This window comes from Zosterops lateralis (genome assembly GCF_965231275.1).
Source record: "Zosterops lateralis genome assembly, chromosome: 19".
NCBI classification, from domain to species: domain Eukaryota; kingdom Metazoa; phylum Chordata; class Aves; order Passeriformes; family Zosteropidae; genus Zosterops; species Zosterops lateralis.
Window position 1 is genome coordinate 3,137,662 of NC_139779.1, and position 20,902 is coordinate 3,158,563.

Here is a 20,902-nt window from a genome sequence, read left to right on the forward strand (position 1 = left end):
GGAAGGGCCTTTCAAGTAGCCCCACATCCTGTCTGAGCTGCTTATCAGAGCCAGAACACAACAGAGATTTCGCTTTCTCTGCTGCCTGTGCCTTCCCAGCTTTAACTTTAGCATCATCCTGATAACACAAAGCTGGGCCACAAAAAGCTGTAATTAACAGGAACAATTAAACCAGGAGCAGTGCAAGGCAGCAGAGGAGATCAGAGGGGCCCATCTAATGCTGCTTTTTCAGCTTCCCAGAGAAATGAAAGCCCAATTAATTAAATTAAAACAGTGTTACTGAGCTGCTCTAATTCCTCTCTGAGCTGTTGTGCACAGCAGGAGGAGAGAAGGGAGGCTGAGGCTCAGGGATGGGGATGGGTTCTGTCCTGTCCCCCAACACCAGGTCATGGAATCATGGAATGGTTTGGAAAAGTAGCAGAAATATGATTTAATTCCACCCCTCTGCCACCTCCCACTAGACCAGGTTGCTCCAGTGTTTCATTCCTTTGTATTGGACTGGTTTGGGGACTTTATTTTGTTGTTATATTTTTTTGTTGTTATATTTTTGTTTTATTTTTTTGTTTTATTTTTGGTTTGAAGCAGAGAATCTCAGATGGTGAAAAAAAAAAACCCAAAAACCAACCCAAAACTCTCAGTGTCCCAAATCTCATCCTCCTCCCTGGCAGTGCAAATTGCTGGGGTGCCTGCCTGTGCATCACCTCATTTTGATGTGGATCACCTCATTCTGAAAGCAATTCAAGGCTTCAGGATCCAAAAATCTGTGACAGACAACTCTGAAGGCAAGGCAGGCTTTTTTACAGATAGAGGAATTGGGTGAAAACCCAGTTTCAGCGACTTCAATATCTCCTTTAGAAGCCTTTCCTGAATGACAGAATCTGCCTCCAAAAACAGAACTGTGATTGCAGCTGGGGTAGATAAACACTGTGATTTGAGATTTGAGATTTGAGATGAGGTGTGAAGCTGCTGAGCCTCGTGGAAGTTTTTTTTTTTTAATCATTTATTTTATCCTCGCAGGCTTTGGCATCTTTTGTTTGCTGCTGGTGGGCTCTGCTGTGCCTCAGGGCTTGTTATTACTTGTGTTTTCACCCTTTGCTGGGAAATCAGTGGGTTCAGACCTTTCCTTATTGCATTAACTCTTAAAAAAATAAATTAACTTTGTGTCTGGTTTTTTTTTTTTTTTTTTAATTATTTATTTATTTTTATTTCTGGCTTTCTGTAGTGATGTTTGTGGCACTTGCCACAAGGGATGTGCCAGCTCTGATGGCAGGAGGGGATTTTTTTTTTGTGTGTCAAACCCTCTATCAGCCAATAAAACAGATGAACCGCTCAGTGTTTTATTAGTGTTTATTAACACAGTTGGCTCTTCAACATTCCTGCTGGGTTTATTCCACATTTCCAGCATCTCCCTGAACTTCCCAACAGTTCCAGGCACTGCAGGCAGGGCTGGGTCTGTGTGGGGATGGGGACAGACCATGTTCTGTGTGCACTGAGGAAAAATTAACTGTTCATTTTTATTATTTTGTGTTCTTGAAAGGCTCCAAACAGCAACCTGGGATGTTGTGCACTGAGGAAAAATTAACTGTTCATTTTTTATTATTATTTTGTGTTCTTGAAAGGCTCCAAGGTGAGGGTCTGGAGGGGAAGGAGTTCCTTAGGAGAGTGAAATAGTGAAAATCTGTTTTTTTCTCATCTCATGATGGGGTGGCTCCTCAGCTGCAAGAAGACACAGTCATGTATTTTTGTTGTTGTTGTTGTTGTTGTTTGTTTGGGGGTTTTTGGGATTTTTTGGGGGGGTTTTTTTGAGTTGGTTTTTTTTGTTTTTGTTTTTGTTTTTGTTTTTGTTTTTGTTTGGTTTGTTTTGGTTTGGTTTTGGTTTTGGTTTTGGTTTTGGTTTGGTTTGGTTTTGGTTTTTTTTCCTTTTTTTGGGGGACCTCTCCAACCTTTAGAGCCCCTCCTCAGCCCCACCCCGAGCCCCTCAGTGCTGCTGTGGGTGGCACAGGCAGATCCTGGAGCTGGTGCAGGATGTGGCATCTGTCACACGGCGTGGGACGGTGTCACCTTGTTCCTCAGCCCCTCTGCAGCCACCTGGGGACTGGGGACAACTGGAGAGGTTTTCCCCATGGCCCGGGGGTGGTAACCACAGCACAGCATCCCCAGCAGGCAGCTCTGGAACTGGGCAGGGGAGGAGGGAAGGAAGGAACAGGTTATTTGTGGCAGCAAAAATCCGGCATCAACCTCTAGACTGGGCAGGTTGGACGCTGGTTATATTTTGGGAAAGATCTCTGTTTATTCCCAGCCCAACTCTTGGCGGTTTATGGACAATAAAAGTTTCATTCTGTTTGCTTTGTGCCTTCAACGAGCAGCCTGTGATCCAACATCGAGTTGCCTGACCCCATAAAACCAGGGAAGCAGAAAATGAACTCTTGTTTGGGCTCGCAGGCTGCTCCCTCCCTTTTCCATTTTATTCCCCAAATCCTCGCTGCTTACACAGCAACCCTGGCATCCAACCTGTGACCACACTTCCAGATAGGAGAGAAGGTTCTTCCAGGATTTTGGGGCCTGTCAGGATGCCCTCCAGCAGCCCCAGTGAAGCTGTGGTTGGTCAGTTTGGAGTTCTCACCTGTTTGTTCATGAAGACGTAGATGATGGGGTTGTACACCGTGGCCGTCTTGGAGAAGTAGGAGGGCAGGGAGGCCAGGGCTGGCTGGATGACAATGTCCTTGGTGGTGGCCACCACCAGGGCAAAGGTGGTGTAGGGCAGCCAGCAGGTGAGGAAGGCCACCACCATGGCCACCACCATGCGTGTCACCTCCCGCTCCGCCTGCTGCGTGGTGTCCGACTCCTGCTGCTGAGCTGCCGCCTGGGGGGGTTTGGGAGAGAGGGGGACACCTGTCAGCAGCTCAGAACAGCCCTCCCATCCCTTGGGAGCCCTGATGGCACTGCCAGGAGGTGCTTTTGTCCCCAAAACCTGCCCTGAGGAGGATGGAGATGCTCCATCCCAATGGAGACGCTCCATGTCTATGGAGACGCTCCATCCCGATGGAGACACTCCATCCCAATGGAGACACTCCATCCCAATGGAGACGCTCCATGTCAATGGAGATACTCCATCCCGATGGAGACACTCCATCCCAATGGAGACACTCCATCCCAATGGAGACGCTCCATGTCAATGGAGATACTCCATCCCGATGGAGACACTCCATCCCAATGGAGACACTCCATCCCAATGGAGATACTCCATGTCTATGGAGATGCTCCATCCCGATGGAGACGCTCCATCCCAATGGAGATGCCCCATCCCAATGGAGATGCTCCTTCTCAGTGGAGACAATCCATCCCAATGGAGATACTCCATGTCTATGGAGATACTCCATCTCTATGGAGATGCTCCATCCCAATGGAGATGCTCCATGTCTATGGAGATGCTCCATCCCAATGGAGATGCTCCATGTCTATGGAGATGCTCCATCCCAATGGAGACACTTTGGGAGCGGGACGGCGCGGGGTCACCTGAGCCAGGTGCACTCACCGCCCGCAGGGTCAGCAGCAGGTTGGTGTAGGAGAAGAGGATCAGGCTCAGGGGCATCACAAAGCAGGTGACAAACAAGGCCAGGATGTAGCTGCTGTTGTTGGTGCCGCCCGTGTACCAGTTGGGCCCGCAGGAGGTTCTCAGGCCTGCAATAAAAGGTTGGGGATGAGCCTCAACAGGTTAGGGCTTGGATCAGGGATGGGCTCCAAAACAGCCGTGCCAGCCAAACACCTCTCATATTTCCATCCCCAGGGGCCTGGAGATCAGCCACTGAGGGGTTTGGGGCTGGCCAGATGTCTCTGTGATTTGTTGTGGGGTTGTGCCAGGCCCCTACAAGGGCAGGTGTGTGCTGGGTGCTGCTCCTGGCTCCAATAAAAACGGCTGCACAGTGTCCTGTGGTGGGGAACTTCCAAACAACAGCCTCCAGGAGAAGATTATTGGCTGAGCAAGCAGGAGACATTAACAGGAGAGATTAACCCTTTAAACCCCAGCACAGACCCTCTCCCAGCTACCCCAGGCATGAAAACAAGATGCAAGAAGACACCACCAGTGGAGGGTGATGCACATCTCTCCTACCTTCAGGCACGTAGCTGCTCCAGCCCAGGAGTGGTGGGGTTGTCCAGAGCAGGGACCAGCCCCAGGTGAAGGCACAGCCACTGGCAGCGTGCTGGTGCTGGAACCTAAAATCTCCCAGGGGTCTGCAGACCACCAGGTACCTCTCCAGGGCCAGGATGGCCAGGGACCACAGCCCCACGATGCCTGTGGGGACAGCAAGGGGGTCTGTCTCAGGGACAGGTTCTGCTGCCTCTGCTGGGACATGGTAGATGATGATTTAGTTCAAGTAAATGTTTGAACAAGCAGTCAGATGGGGTTTTTTTTACTTACAGCCTTTACAGGATATTTGGCTGTTAAAAACTGATTTTGGCATGGGTTCTCCCACAGTGGGGACAACTGGCATATCTGGCCCTTAGAAATGAATGAAGCTGGCAATGGGTGGCTGTGACGCCTCGTGGTTACAACAACAGAGTGTCCTCAAGGAGAGGAGGCTCTGTGCAATTTCCTGTCCCTGGTGCACAGCCAGCACCCATGCAATGCATCCCAAGCAAGCATTCTCCACGCCCTCAAGTGACATTTCCCACTCTGTCAAGATCAGCACTGGACTTGTGCTGACCTTGTTGCCCTGAATTTTCTTGCTTTCAAGTGTTTGAACCTTCGCAGCCTGATTCTCACACTATTTCATGTAAATTCTATGGTTTTTTAGAAATTATCTTCTGTTTTGCAGAGTTCTTCTTTGAGAGAACTTGACTGATGGACAGAGTGACCAATGGAGTCAGGAGGTTGTGACCTTCTTGGGCCAATCCTGGCTTTGTGTAAAAAGTGTATATAAGTTAATTCTTACCTCTTTACTTCAAGGGGTAACACGTTGTGGGTGTGGACCCTCACAGGGGACAGCAGCAGCAGCAGGGTCAAACATGGAAGGCTCTTTATTATCTGATTCCAATAACTTATATACACTTTGTACAGAGAGCCAAGATTGGCCCAAGGAGGTTACGACCTCCTGACTCCATTGGTCACTCTTACTTTTAATTAAGTTTTCTCTCAGAGAGAACAACTATGCAAAACATACAGATAAATTTTAAGAATACACATTGTTTACATGAAGCAGGGTGAGAACGGTGCTGCAAAGGTTCAAACACTTGAAAGCAGGAAAGTTAGAGGCAACAATTAATGGAGTCAGAAAAATAAAGAAGATTTCCATGTCTGACCTGCTGCTGCCTGCTTGTCCTCTGTGTGGGTCTGCACCCACATCACAACTTGTGACCCCTCTGAGAGAGGGGACCACAGTGACCTGGCACAGCCAACCATGTCCCCAACCCTCCCCTGCTCTAACAAACATCCAAAAGACATGAATTTCACAAGCGTCGACTCCAGGTGGTGAAACACCTCCCAAAGCCCCTCTGCTAAACCCAAAAATCACCGAGTCAGGTGTGTAATTCATCCTCCTTTACCTGTCAGGGACACCATGAAGCCCTCGAGCTGGCAGAGCCGCTCCCCGAAGATGAAGAAGCCGCTGATGTTGTTGGAGAGGCTGACGGAGCTGCCGCAGAGCGTCACCAGCAGGTTGGCCACGGCCAGGTTCACCAGGATGTAATTCAGGGGCGAGCGCAGCTTCTTGTGCCGGATGGACACCACGATGACCAGCCCGTTGAGCACCGAGGCTGAGGCCACCACCAGCCCCATCAGCACGGCCACTGCCACGTACATGGCCCTGGGGGCTTGGTGGGGCCACTGGGGGCCATCAAAAGGCCCCGGGGTGCTGCTGTTTGGGGGCTCCTGGGTGGTGTCCATGGAGCAGCAGCACCTGAGCCAGGTGAGCTTCCCTCTTTATAGGGCAGGAGGGGTTGATGTGCCCCAGAGCAGCTTGGCTTTCAAATACCTTTAAGCTTTATTTTAATCTGAAAGGGTTTGTCCTCTTGCTTTTTTGTAATCAGCTCTTTATTCCCAAGGGGATAAAGAGTGACTTAAACAAAAAATCTGATGGCTGAACAGAGCATCATTTAATTGAGTAATTTTTTTTTTTTCCCTTTGTGCTCTCCAGGTGGATTTTCCTGTAAGCCCAGTCTTGGCACCTGGGGCTGAACAATATTCCCTGTGCCCTGGGTTTGCTGCATTTCAAGGCCATTAAATACATATTAAACATAAATAAATATAAATATACATGTAGTATATATATTTAATCGGGCCATATATATGTATTTTCTCTCTCCATATATATATATATCCCCATATATATATATTTTATGAATACTTATAATACATATATAGTATTTATGCTATATTGGATCAAGCAGCCCTCAATGCTGTGGTTTAAAACCATTTCTCCCCAAAAAATCCTTGCCATCCCCCCTAAATTCAAAAGCTGCACCACCAGCATCAATATTTTTTTCTTCTTTTTTTAAATTTTTTATTTTTTAACCTTTTTATTTTCGGTGTTCTCATTATAAATATTAACAAATCTGACCAAAAGTACACAGAGAAGGTAATACTGAAATACAAAAAGTCTCTCAAGGATGCAGGTAAAGGACGGTTTTCTGCAGCCTTCACATGGTAGCAAAACATTGGTATCAAACATTTCACGAGGCCTGGCATGACAACCACCAACTCTGCATGCAGCTGGGACAGGGGACAGAGTGTCCACTTAGAAAAGAAGTGAAGGAACAAAGGTACAAAGTGAAGGAACCCACACACACACACACGTCCTACTCCACCTCAGGCATCAACCAGTTTCATAGGCTGGGAAAAAACAGGGTGGGTTGAAAGGAAGTTTGGCAGAAAAGCGAGGCACAGCCATCCTGGAGCTCCACACCCCAACCAGGCTTTAAGGTGCTGGAGCAGAAAGGATTAGTGGGAACATCCGACTTGACAGGCTGCCAGCATTCAAATAAAACCCCATGCATATCTGCAGGATGCATTACAAATATTAAGTTATTAAAAAAAAACCCTGTGAATGTTGGTTTTGTTGTTTGTGTGTTTTTTTTTTTTTTTTTTTTTTTTCCTTTTATCTCCCTCCCCTCTCCCCCAATATCAAACAAGGTGTAACACAATCATCACTTGGAAAAGTAAACTGAGGTTTCCAGAGATTCCATTACTTCCCAAGGAAAAAAACAAACAAAAAAAGCTGGCAAAACACAGGGCTTGGGAGCTGAGGGTAACTGAGACCTTTGGGGAAAGAGCAGCTCTTCCTAAGAAATCATTATTTAAAGGCTTCAAAACATTTTGGGAATGGTGCAGCATTTCCTAGAAAGTTGTAGCTCATCCCAGGGGTGGGATGAGGATGAAGAGACCAGCCAAGGTGAATCACAGAGGATGATAGCTGGGATTATTATAATACATCATTACTGTGCCGTATTAACGTTACCGTGCCACACACACAGAAATTTATTTGGTTTGGACGCTGTTTGAGGCAGAAAATGAATCAAACCTCACGGCCACGCCGAACTACAAACACAATTCCAGCTCAGCTCCGAGGCTTAGCATCTCCATGATTTAATGGATGGATTGGAAAGGAATGAAAAAATAAATAAAAAAAGACAGAAAAAATCAGCCTGGAAGGTGGCTTTGCTGGAAGAGCAGCCGTGCTGCTGCATGTCGTGGTTTCATTAGGAGAGAGGCTGCTGCTGGTCCTGGGAAGCAGGAACAGCCAAAGCTGTTCCAGGGGAGCTTTTTTTCATTTTGCCTCCCAAACGTGAAGCTGCCTGATCCCAGGAGGAAAACTGTGCTCTGCACGAGCTCTGCTGCCTTCACGGGAGTTACTGGAGAGGACGAGCACAACACTCCTGTCAGAAAATCAAACACACTCTTCCCAATGTTTACACAATCATTCCAACGGAGGAGCTTTAAAATGCAAAAAAACAGACTGTTTAGGCCCGAACCACCACAGAGACTGACAAACCACCAGAGATATGGCACAAGCTGCCTCGAGGAGGAGACAGTCCCAAGTTTTGTGTGTATATTTTTTTTTTTTTTTTTAGGGACGCCTTTTGCCGACGCCGGACACACGGAACGCGGACGGACGCATTTCAACTTGCTGCCACTTGAACTGAACTTTTGCAAGGCGGCGAGGAGGTGTTAACAGAGTACACAGCCAGGATTTGGGAAGAGGATGCCGGGCTGCAGTTGCATGCAGGGGTGCACACCTTGCGTGGGTGTGAGCACTGAGTGTGCACATGCATGCTCGAGAGAGAGAGAGAGAGAGAGAGTGGGGCTGCGAGCGCGGAAAAGGCGTTTCGGAAAAAGCCTTGCCAAGAGCAAACCACCTGTTTGCCTTCTCCCCACCTTGGGAAGGGCTTCCCCCTGCAGCCAGGCTTTGCTCTGGGGTGTCCTGCTGGCCTGGCTGGGCTGGGATCCCACCCCTGGATCCAGAGGCTGTGGAGCTGTGGCCCCGTGCGTGGGGCTCAGTCGCTGAGGACGGCGCCGGGCAGCTCGTTGGTCAGCGTGTGCCAGCGCTCGATTTTCTTGTCCTTGTTTTTCAGGCAGTCGAACCAGTGCTTCAGCCGCTCCCCTTTGGCATTAATTCCTAACACGACTCCTCCTTGGGAGGGAGACAAGAGAGAGAGAGAGGTGTGGGGGGAGCTTCAGCTCTGCTGAGAGATGCCCAGGGACTCCGTGGGGGTGATTCAGCATCCTCACGGCATCCAACATGATGTGAAATCCAGCCCAAATTCCCCACCCGCTCATGGCTGTGATCTGGGACATGTCCCAGGCAGTGTCCCTGTCCCAGGCAGTGCCCCTGTCCCAGGCAGTGCCCCTGTCCCAGGCAGTGCCCCTGTCCCAGGCAGTGCCCCTGTCCCTCGTGCCAAAGGCTCACTGCAATCACAGCAGCTGTCGGAGGGTACCGGGCACTCGGCAGTGATAAATCACAGTGACCAGCAACAACATCACAACAAGGCCAGACATCCAACAGAGATAAATGAAACCTCCCTGATAAACCTGTTTTTTTTTTTTTTTTTCACTCAGAGGAAAACATCTGAAAACAGAAGGGGAGAGGCAGATGCATTTTGTCCCTGCTTGGATGCTCCTTGAGAGGCTCAGGTGCAGGATAAAAGCAGAAGTGAGGATGAATGTGGGCATGGAGAACAAACTGGGAGGCTGGAGGAGTGCAGGGGGAATAAGAGGCACAGACAGTGAGGATAAATAAAAAAGAGGGCAAGGAGAGCTTCTGGAGTGTGCTACTCACCTATGAAATCGTTGGATTTCCCGATATCATAGTCCCACACAGTGACTTCTAAGGTTTTCTTTGCCAGGTCACCGTGCTTTATCTCATAGAAAAACTCCTGTGGAGGAGCAGAGGCAGAGTCAGGATGAAACAGGGGCTGGGGCTGCCCATCCTCCTCCTCCTCAGGCTTTGCTGCCCACAGAGAGCCCAACCCCTTATACAGTGACTAACTTGGTGGTTTTTTTACCTTTTAAGTCTGAGGTTGAGAAAAGCCCCTGAGTGAGACCCACACCCACCCCAAACCCACCTCATTGAACTCGGGGTTCAGCGTTTTCTTCTTCACCGCTGTCTTGTGCTTGGATTTCTTGTCCTCGTCTGGTTTCAAGTAACTGCAACGAGACCAAAGCAGCCCAGTGGGTCACAGTGAGGAGGGCAGGAGGCCAGGGGTGGGGACATCTGTGGCTGCAGGACCAGCCCCTGAGCAGAGCCAGGAGTGAGGTGGGTGGGTGGCTGAGCCCCCCTGGACCTCCAGATCCTCCAGATCCTCCTCTGCTGCCAAAATGCTGGAGATGGCTGGGAGGAGGCAGCATTTCCCTGTTGGAGTTCAGGACATCCCTCTGGGCACCCTGGATGGTCACAGACCGCAGCAGAGAGGCCTGGGACCCGAGAAAGAGGGTCTGGGGTCTGTCCAGGAGGGTCTGGGGTCTGTCCAGGGGGGTTTGCCTGGCACAGAGCCCAGGAGGACACAATCTTTGATTTTAGTGCATAAGAAAAACTTCTAACACAGAGAAGAATTGCAAGTCACAAATGCGTAAAAGATAATAGTGTAACTAATCACTGTGTAGAAAGTTTTGTAGTTTTGGGGTTTTTAGAATGTAGGTGCAAAGGGACAAGATGGAGGAATTAGGGTGGAACCCTGAGTCCTTCTTCTTCTCCCTTGGCATCCATTGTCTGCAGTGACATGGGCACAAAGTAGTTTGAGTGGATTGGGTCAAAGTAGAGATGACCCTTCTTGTATAGGTGTTAGGCATTGGCACAGAATTGTAAATAATAAATATATAGTTATCTGAATAAAAGCAGAGCAACCTCCCATCATGAGGGGAGTCACATCATGTCCGAGCTGCTGTGAACACCTTGGCCAGACACATTTCCCCACCTCAGAGCCAACCGACTATCCCACCTCCAGTCCCTAGGGGACACTGGCACTGCACACAGCTCTGCAAACCCAGCCCTGCCAGCCCAGGACCAGTCCAGACTCGGGATTGAGTGACTGCTCTGCCCATGCAGAGCCTCTCCAGGAGGCAGGAACCACAGGCAGTGTGGAAAAGGGAGCAGGAGCGAGCAGCTTTGAGCTGTTCCCTGCAGTCATCCTGCAGCACAGCACCAGAGCTGGACAGAAAACAAGACTAAAGTGTCACCAGGCAGAGAAGGGACCTGAAATGTGGGCCAGGCCAAAGTCAATCCATCGTGGTTTTGTGCTGCTGTGCCTTTAAACATCAGCTCTGCTTCCTTGCTACACGCTCCAGATCTTGCTCATAATTAAAAAATTAGGGCTTGTACCGAGAAGCATCACTTTTCTCTCTGCTCTGATCCCAGCCCTGCAGATGCAATCTCCTGTGGACGGCACAGGGGACACCCAAAACTGGCTGGGTGCAAAGGGAATTGAGTTGTTCAGGGACTGAGCCTCCCATGGGCATCTAAAAAACCAAGAGGGGATTTTTATACAGACACCTCCACCCCTAAAAGACAATTAGATAAGAAGGTGAAAATGTGCTGCTGACAAACTCCATTACTGGCTCTCCCAGGTGTGGTTTCTCCAGTAGCTTTGCCTTAGCAAACACTATCCCTGAAAGTGCCCAAATCTGAGTCAGCACAGCAAGGACAAGGAGGGAAAACAGGCACTGAGTCCTCCCTCACCATGGCCACCCCTTTTTTTTTTTTTTTTTTTTTTTTTTTGCAGAGAGTCAATTTGAACAATTCCACCCCCTAAAACCACCAGGAGCTGTGCTCAGGCAAGGGTGACAACCCCACAGCACCAACCCCTGTGCCCACCTCACCTGCAAACTCTGCCAAACAATTGCCAGGGATATAATAACACTCCGGGGCAGAGGCAGCTGCTGTCTGACGGCCTCATTTGTATCTCCTAATGAGAGCAATTAATTCCCGCTGCGGGGAGAGGCGGGAGGGTGTTGGGAAGGATGGGACAGGAAGGGCTTATGGATATGATTGTCTGCTAAGAAATACTGGAGGTGTAAAACCTGTGAGTGAAATAGAAATGAAGGCTGAGCTTTGAGATGTGATCATGGCAGGCAGGAAGATGGTGATTAGCTGGAGTTAGGACAGAAGATAAAAGGACTCGGAAAGCAGATAAGAAAAGTTGTCTTTAGAGTTTAGAATATAGGATGACATGGTGATATAGCAGTTCTCATGGGCTGCATGCAAAGTTTGTAGGTTTTGTATCTTGCGCCAGTTGGTCACTGTAAATTAGAATATTCAACACAAGAGATAGAATGGATTGGAACAAGGTCCTCTCGCTCTCTTGGCTCCTCTTCTTCCTCCCTCTCTCTTGCTTTTTACCTCTCTGACCTCTGCACTCTTCTTACCTCTCTTATCCCTGCTCCCTTACTCTCTTACAGCTCTTGCTCTTACCTCTCCCCTACCCCTGTTGGCTTTTTTACCTCCCTCACCTCATATACCCTCTCTCTCCCTCTCTCTTTGGGGTTCCCTCCAGCCCAGGCTGGTGGCTGAAGGCAAAGCCCTTTTTACCCACCACCCTTGCAATAAAACCTTGTATTTCTAGAATATCTCAGGTCTGCAGAGTTCCCTCTCCCTTCCATCCACGGATGTCCCTACAGGAGGGGACAGCGGGGCCGAGGGGTGTTTTAATTCTCTAGAGAAATGGTTTCTCCCTTCTGACCCCCTAGATTTCCTCACCACTTAGAGTGACCCTTACTTCCTTCTTTGACCCCACTGACTCTCCTCTGAGCTGGGGGGCTGTAAATTGTCTCCCCTTCCTTTGCTCTTTCTCTTTCCCCCCTGGAAACTCAAAGAATAAACGCCTGGGGAAAGGGCCCCTTCTGAGATATCTCACCTCATCCTTGGTATAATCCTCTCCAAACCCTCCTAATAACTGAGCTGGTTAAAAGCCCCCAGGAGGAGGGCAGGAGAGTGAACACATCAGAGGGGGACACTCACATTTTGACGTAGGGGTCGGAGTAGCCGTTGGCGTCCATGGCGGCCAGGTGTGCGCAGCGCAGGATGCCCACCTGCAGCCCCTGCTTCTGCGAGATGTACTTGAGCGAGATGAGGATCCTGCCGCGCTCCTCCAGCGACTTGTCCTCTGTTTTATCTATCTGGGGAGGGAATACACCCAGTCTGGAGGGCTGTGCTGGGATACAGCCACGGCCAGGCACGTCCCCAAGGGAGGGATGTTCCTCCCCGCGTCCCTGATTGTGTTTGGGGAGTGTCCTGGGTTGCAGTGTAGGATGTGCACACAGTATTTATTCCATCCCCATCCCCATGAGCTGTTGGAACCAGGTGGGGCAGTGTTTTCCCAGGCCCCTCCTTTGGGCTCTTCTGCTCATGGCCCATCAATGCCTTGCCCAGGACTCACAGGGAACTCCCTCCAGGAGCTCTCTCTGTTTAATGGGCCATCAAGGAGCCACTGCACGACTCCTCATCCCATTGGGAGATGCTCCCAATGCCCAGGGGGAGGAGCCAAGCATTCCCACCTGGAGAGAATCTGGGATTTGGGACAGGACAAGCAGCCCTGAGCCACTGGATTCCCAGAGGAGCAGAGCTCCCAGACCTTTCTGTGGGATCACTGCTTCAGGAAGAGCCCCTCCCCTGGACTGCTCCCCCCACCCTGCTCAGGGTGTGTTCTGACTCTGTCACTGCTCCTTTGTGTTATTGCATTGATTTTATTTTATTTTTACCTTTCTTCTTATTAAATTGTATTTCTGACTTGGAGCCTCTCACTCGTTTTGCTTTCACACCACGACAAGGGGCCAAACATTTCCATGATCCCACACACCCCAGGGAGAAACTGCTGTGCCTGTGATTCCAAGGCCCTGAACCCCCTCCACTCACCGGCAGCTGCTTCTCCAGGCAGATGTTGAAGTTTTTGGTCTGGTTGGGCTTGAGTTTCTTCAGCGGGATGCGCGTCTCGCCGATGAACTCGTTGTGGCGGAACTTGTCCTCGTCACACACCGAGATCCTGCAAGGGCCACGGGCTGAGTGGGGACACTGGGGAGGACCTGCCCCCTGCATTGCAGCTCCCCGAGGTGAGGGACCAGCTGGGGTCACCCTCCCCCAGACCATGGACAGGGCACCTCCTCTGCAGGCAGCGGGAAAACAGCTGGAAAACAGCTGGAATACACCCAGCTGCCACAGCCCGGCCAGGGCAGCTCATGGTGAGTCTCTGTGTCTAAATGCACATCCCAGCCCAGGCACAGCCCAGCCAGGGCAGCTCATGGTGTGTCTCTGTGTCTAAATCCACATCCCAGCAATGCTGGAAAAGCAAGCTGAAGCCTCAACCATCCTAATGACTCTTCCATTAAAACATCAGAGTCGTCAGTGACTAAAGGAAAATTATTCGGAGTTGCTGGAGCTGCATTTTGCCCAGCCATGGAGGCTCTTCCCCATCCCTCCCTTGGACTGTGAGCCTGGGAGAGGCTTCCCACACAGCTCCTTCCCTCCTTCCCGAGGAGCTCAGGCACTGCTGGGAGTGTGGCAGCTCCCTGGGTGACCCTGGACACAGAACAGCTCTGCCACCTCCTGTCCCACCACACAGACAAAGCCTGGAGTGATTTCCACCCCCAGACCATGGCAAACATCACACCTTGGGCAGGTGAAAGCTCTCCCAGCCCTGCTGGGATCCTGGGATCCATCGCAGTGACGAGGCAGTGACGTGGTGCTGAGCCTGGGCTGTTTTCCATGGAAAAGCTCTAAATGCCTTTCCCTGAGCTGGCAGCTAATGAGTCATTCCTGTGCTGCTTCCCAGCCCCTCTGGGCGTCAGGAGAGACGACACAGGAGCAAAGTTGGGCTCGCAGGGAGTCTCTGCTGAAATCCCAGAGGGCCAGGAGGGTGCCTTGGGGGACCAGCTGTTCTCCAGCTGTGCTGGTAATGGGGAAATCCATCCCAAAGGGAGCATCCTGCATCCTCACTGGAGCCAGGCAGGGACTGGCTGGGCTCCCTGCCCATGAAGGAAAGGCATTTCTTTTCCCTTCTTTTCCATCCTTTCTCCTTTTTTTTTTTTTAAAAAAAAGGTCCTTAGAGTGTTTTCTCATCTTTTGAGTACCTGATTATTTTATTTTTCACCCGCTCCCTTTGGTGTCCATCACCCCACAGGTGACACTTCTGTCCCCAGGGACCACAGGGGAAGGGGAAAAAGTAATTAAATAATGCCCTTATTAAAGAGTAACTAATTGCACACCACACCTCGGGCCTGCTCAGCATCTGGATGGTTTATCCATGGATGGGTTTATCCATGGATGATTTATCTATGGATGGTTTATCTGTGGATGCTTCAGTGCCTTATCCAAGGATGGTTTGACCACCCTCACACTCACAAATGAAGCAAAGAAGCCATGGGGGTGTCTCAGTGCCACAGCACAAGGATCATCAGGGCTGGGGAGCAGCAGAGAAAAGGGGTTTGGGAGAAAAAAGAAACGAGCAGGAAAACAGGGAGTGCTGCTCTCCAGAAACCTGAGGCTGGATGCAGCGTTACTATAGATACCCACGGGGAAAAACCACCCCACCACAATGATAAAATCCTCAAAGAGAATCTCAAACGCAGGCACAATAGTCCCCAATTCCTCTCCTCTTTCTTGAAAGGAAAAAAAAACAACAAAGGAGCAGCAGCAGCAGCTCCAGAGCCAACATTGCACTTGCCAGGCCTGTGGAACCTTGTCCCTTCTGGGCAGAGCTGGGGGGACAGGAGGGGACAGGAGGGGACATGGACTCACTCCCAGGATCTGTGTGAACCCAGCAATTGTGGAGTGGTCCCAGCTCCTGGGCATTCAGGATTTGGGATGGTTTACCTCTTAAAAATGTGATAACAATTCTCCTGACAACATCCAGGTACACCCCAGAGGCACAGCAGGATCCCAAACACGACATCCTGCTTTGCTGTGAGGACTCAGGAGCCTCAGGACGGGTAAAAGCCCAGGAAGGAAACGTGGAAAACTCCAGTGGTGGTGGCAGGGAGAGCATCTCCAGTGTCACACTGGAAGAGACCCCACTGGGCCCTGCTTCAGAGCCCTCAGGGACATGGGAAATCCCTTGGGGAGGAGTTTTTGGCACATCTGCAGGGCCTGGGCCCTGCCACTGCCCTGAGCAGCACAGGAACTGTGCTGGAAACACCTCCAGGTCTCTCCCAGCCCTGTTTTCCCTGTGGCACCTCTGGCCACATCCCCCTGGGATGGGATTTCCAGCCCTGCAGTGCCCTGGCCCATCAGTGAAGGCAGTCACTGAGTGGGATGAGCAGGAAGCTCCAGCCCTGGCCCTCCCTTTGGAAAAAGGCACAATGCAATCACACCAGCCTGGATTTTATTACGAGACATCGACGGGATGGAATTTTTATGCCTTGGGTTACAAAATCAGCCCCAAACAGCACGAGATGCCTCTGGCAGCCTCGTTCACCTTCCATCCCTGTAACTGGAGCTTCACCCCTTTCTCATCTCCCCTTATTAATCCCAATCCCTCCAGCCCCGTGTTTCATCTGATATCCTCCCTGTGGGGTCCTGATCTTTACATTAAGGGCTGGGAAAACCACCTTGGAAGGAAACTGAGCAGCAAATGAACAATCACTGCTCATTAAACTTCTCCTCCCTCCTACTCAGCCCGGGCTCCTGGGTTACAGTCCTGACTCACTGCACAGCTCCAGCAGCTGACTCACGGCTTCTGCTCCCTCACACGAGTTCCTCGGCCTCTCGCCCAGTGTGGAAAGGAGGAATGGGGGTCAGCAAGGAGCCTTTCCCACCAAAACACACAGGGCAGAGCCTGAGAGGCGTCCCCTCTGTCTAAGATCCCTTATGGCAACACAGGAGGGTCTCCATGGGGAGCAGGCAATGCTGGCTCGGTTTGAGGCCAGGCGAGGAGACAAAATAACATCTTGGGAAGGCCCAGTTTTCTCCAGAAAACAAAATGAGAATCCCATCATGGGCTCCATCACAAAATGCCTCCAAGCCTGAGCACAGAAACCACAGCAGAGGTGAGCTGTAATAACAAGTGCACCTGCAGTTCCAAACCCGCCTCATTCACCCAGAGCAAAGCAATTTGGGACCCCCAAAACCTTGAAGTGGCTGCACTCTGCCCATTAGTCCTGATCAAATACTATTTTCTGGATAATACATTTAATGAGTCATGATGTTTGTCAAACACATGATTAAACAAAGAATTCCTGGCATCCGTGGGCTAGCTGAGCGCCCCATGAATAATGCATCACCTCGCCAATAGATCTGGATATGAATAATTGTATCCAATATCTGGCCAGCTCGGGTATTTATTATGAATGCAATTTATTTATTTGATTTTACATGCATTATTTAAATGGAGGTGATTGTGTTCTGCCTGTTGCAGTTGGGCCTGCAGTATTTCTCTGCCTGCCCCTGACACTGTGGTCAGAGTCCAGGTGGGAATGGGGGCTCCAGGGTGGGATTTCCCCCCCGTGGTGGTGGAAGGGAATCTGTCCCCAATCCCATCCATCTGTGCTCTCCAGTGTGTTTTACATGGCTCTGAACCTGCCTTTTCCCAGGCTGGTGGGTGGTTTCATCCCTGCTAAGCCTTGGGCTACACTCAGGGATATTTAATTCAATGAATGGATGAGACCTTTTGAGATCCTCCCACCTGCCGCGCTCGCTGAAATCCCAAATATCTACTGGGTTTTGAGGGGGCTGGTTCATTAACAAAATCCTGCTTTGCCAGTGCCATTAGCTGGGCTGCCTTCACCTCTCCTTCACCCTGGGGAGGTGAACCTTGATGGCTCTTGGGGTCTGTGACAGCAAAGTCACTTTGTACAAGGCCATGCAGGGTTTTGGGGGGCTTGGGCAGGGGGGGATCCTACACCCAGCTCTGCAGGATGTCCCTACTCTCAGCTGCTCTGATAAATCCCATTTATCCCCTCCAAAAAATGCTGCAGAGTGCCCCACGCCAGCACTGCCCCTCCAATCCATGCTGGACACGTCCCCAGCACCAGGTGGGCAGGGAAGATTCCTGGGTGCTTTTCAAGCTTTCCCTGGCAGCTTTGATCTCCACCTTTATTTCCACATTAAAGAGACTCTGGAATTGCATTCCCTGCCCAGCTCAGCACGGGGGATGCTCCCAGGGAATGGTCACTGCCCGGACCCAGGGGGAGCATCACTGATGCTCTTTCAAGCAGCACCAGCCCCTCCTGATCAGCACAGGGAAAAGCAGAGTCCTCCTGGCTTTGAAGTTGGGTTTTCCTGGTGGAAAAGGAGATATTTGGAGGAGGAGATGGATGGGTGAAGCAGAGCACCCCAGGCAGGACAGTGCATGGAGGTGTTTCCTGTGGGAAGTGGCACTGGGAGAGTGAAAGGCCAGCTCAGAGCAAACAGCTCCAGCCACACCAGAACACGGACAGATGGTCAGTTCAGATGGGATATTGGGAAGAAATCCTTCCCTGCGAGGGTGGGGAGGCCCTCAGGGGGTGCCCAGAGAAGCTGTGGCTGCCCCTGGATCCCTGGAAGTGTCCAAGGACAGGCTGGATGAGGCTTGGAGCAGCCTGGGACAGTGGGAGATGTCCTTGCCCAAATGAGATTATCTTTAAAGTCCATCCAGACACATTCTCCTGCAGACTGAGGGTCCCAGGTGGGCTATGGGTCCCTGCACAGTTCTGAGCTTTGGGGAGGGCACAAGGAGCTCCACAGCACCCAGGCTGGCAGGCAGGAATGGGATGGGGCAGCACAGGATTCCTGTGGGGAGAAAGGCAAATCCAGCCCTGCACATTTTTTTGGTGCATCCCCCATCCCACAGCTCCCTGCTGCCTGCAGGATAAACAAGGGAGCAGCAGCTCCCAGAGCCCTGAGAGAGTGGGAGGTCCAGCCCTCCTGCTCCCTGTCCCCTCCCAGCAAACAACTGAGCCAGCACCTCCTCACAAACCCATTTCCACGCTCGAGGAGGCTGCAAACTTCAAAGCCTGCAGTGAAAAAAATACCCACCAATAACAACAACAAACTGGAGGCTTCCCAGCCCCACCAGCCTGCAGCACTTGCAGCATGACTAATGTTTACCAAGGGAAATAATGAACCCACGGTGCTGAATTTCCCCTCTCCCTGCACACAACAGGTGGGCTCTGCCCTGCTGCACCTCCAAGCAGGACCTTTCCCAAGGCAGATTTGTGCTCTTGGCACGAGGAAAATCACCAACTCCCAGGGCAACCTGCAAATGAGGAGGGTGGGATTCCAGCCACGGAGCTGGCAAAGCCCTGAGTCTTTGGAGGAGGATGCAAAAATCCTTTCTTTGACAGTGGATCTTACAGCAAATCCTGCAGCACGGCCCCGGATCAGTGTGGGGATGGAGCAGCCGAGGCTGCCCACCATTCCTGCCCTCATCCAGGTGGGACAGAGGCCAAAACATCAAATATCTTGGCATTCACAGGTGTCTGCTCCCTGCAGAGCATCGTTCCAAGCTCTGCCCCTGCCCACCTCCATCCTCACACAGCCACTCCCAGCCCCTGGGAGATGTTCAATGCACAGACCGAACCAACAAAATCAAATAATAAAAGCAAGACTTACACTCTTTGTTTAGCTGGGCAACAATTCACAGATGCCTCCAGCTTTCTCACAAAAACCCTCAGCTTTGAAAGGAGCCCAGAACTTCCCTGGATAGATTTCCTCAGCAAGACACAACCTCAAAGCTTCAACATGCACCAGTGAGAGCTGGGCACAAAGAGGTTAAACCCAAACCACACCAGCTCTGCAGGCAGGAGCCAGGTAGAGAGTCCTGAAGTTAATGATGCAGCAGGAACAGGCTCCTCACTGGCCACCCCTGCCTGTAAACCAGGTGTCAGTGGCTCTGCAGGTGATGGATGCACAGCACACAAACCTCTTTGCTGGGGGATGACTCTGCCTTGCTCTGCTCTGAGCAGCTTTGGTGGGGCTGAGAAAAGGGGTCCCGGTGTGAAATGGTCACTGGGGTGGGGAGGGACAGCTGGGATGGTGCTGAGGGAGGGGAAGGGCTCCATGCCCCCCCCGGGATGGGGCCCTACCGCAGCGTCTTGCGGATCATGTCCTCGTCGGTGATGCCGTAGTAGGTGAGGGTCTCGTTCCACGTGGGGTTCAGGGTGTTGCGCAGGGTTTTGGTTCTCAGCTTGTTGGCCTGGAAAAGAGAAGGAGGTGGGGCTGATCCCCCTGATCCCACTGATCCCCCTGATCCCACTGAGCTCGGTGGGATCAGCCTCAAGAGGTTGTTTGGGCAGGGGAGGAAGCCCAGCTTGGAGGTGAAGGGGCAATAGGTGCTGTCACTCTTCTGCCCCAGTGCTGTGGGGCAGAAATCCACCCCAAATCCAGCAAAAACCAGCAACTCATTCATTTCCAAACCAACCCAACCCCACGTCCTGCATCCTGGGAAGAGCCAGCAAAATGGGAACCTTGGCAGAGCACGGACTGGGATTTCATTTACGCAGTAGGAGAGAGCAAGGGAGGGGAAAAAAAAATCCTTTTTGGATTCAACAGAAAATGCTGATTCGCTGTTCTGGCTGTTTGTTTGCACTCCTGCTCCCAGCACAGCTCTTGATCCTGCCTGACTCCAAACAACTTCCTTGACAGGCGTTTTGTCAGCACCAGCAGCTCCTTCCAGCAGCTCTGCTGAGCAGGAGGATGGGGACAGCAGGGCTTGTGTCCCCTGCATGGATGGGACATCCTGGCACACAGCCACTCCCCACCTCAGGGGACACAGATCTCCTTAGTCCCTGAGCCCAGCTCACTTCTGGGGAGAGCAGAAAAAAGAGGCTGAGGCTGCAGACCGGGCTGCTCCACCAGGCTCCCAGCCTGGCACAGCCTGGCAGAGCAGCAATTTTCCCTCTAATTAGGTGTCAGACAACTCAATCCCTGCCTCAGCTGCTGCTGGGCATAAGAAGCTCTCAGCACATCAATATCTCCAGGTTGTCTCGTGGATCTTTCTGGGAAGCTGCTGCACCCCCCACCTTGGATTTGTGAGCTCTGAGTGACAAGGACAGCAAGGAAAGGGCCCCAGTGGCACCCACAGCCTGCTCAGACCTGCAGGGACCAGATCCTGATCCTTGGGGCTCCAGGGATGGGGAAGGAAAGTGGGTTTAGCCAACGGGGTGAGATGATGAACATCACCCAGCTGCTCAAACTGCCCTGGGAAGGGACACGGGTGAGATCAGAGGAGCAGAGCTCCGGGAGTGCCTTTTTTCTCCCATCTGGAATGACTCAGGAGTCAGCAACCAGCTCTGCATGGGGAATGAATCCAGCTCTGCTTCCCACACCCACAGGTGCCTGAGAGCCCAAATTTGGGATGGAAACACCCCCTGAGGGGCTCAGGGATTGTCCTGCTGCTGGAACAACTGTGCAGGAACATCCAACCCAGGACAAATCCAGAATCCTCCCAGGGCAGATCCGGGCAGTGCTGTTTGGAGCAAAGCACAGAGATGGAGCAGCCCAGGGGC

General features: G+C 51.3%; 2 protein-coding genes across 3 annotated transcripts in view; both read right to left on the reverse strand.

The window, feature by feature from the left end:
• Positions 1–1,157: 1,157 nt before the first annotated feature.
• Positions 1,158–5,884, reverse strand: LOC310917159 (pinopsin; the record flags this gene model as incomplete). The annotated part of the gene is made up of 5 exons (XM_083875194.1): positions 1,158–2,175; positions 2,624–2,863; positions 3,536–3,681; positions 4,112–4,294; positions 5,545–5,884. 5 exons carry the CDS (start codon positions 5,882–5,884, stop codon positions 2,038–2,040), a joined length of 1,047 nt encoding a protein of 348 aa, XP_083731320.1. The 3' UTR covers positions 1,158–2,037.
• A 1,762-nt stretch (positions 5,885–7,646) lies between these two features.
• Positions 7,647–20,902, reverse strand: part of DOC2B (double C2 domain beta) — a 30,511-nt gene continuing 17,255 nt past the window's right edge. The window contains exons 4-9 of one of the 2 annotated variants that reach the window (XM_083875427.1): positions 19,481–19,590; positions 13,341–13,467; positions 12,447–12,604; positions 9,559–9,640; positions 9,273–9,369; positions 7,647–8,627 (exon numbers count right to left, since the gene is read on the reverse strand). In XM_083875427.1, coding sequence (XP_083731553.1) covers positions 8,491–8,627; positions 9,273–9,369; positions 9,559–9,640; positions 12,447–12,604; positions 13,341–13,467; positions 19,481–19,590 — 711 coding nt within the window. In that variant the 3' untranslated portion in view covers positions 7,647–8,490. Of the gene's footprint in view, positions 8,628–9,272; positions 9,370–9,554; positions 9,641–12,446; positions 12,605–13,340; positions 13,468–19,480; positions 19,591–20,902 lie in introns of both variants that reach the window. The other variant, XR_014591428.1, reaches the window with a different exon arrangement.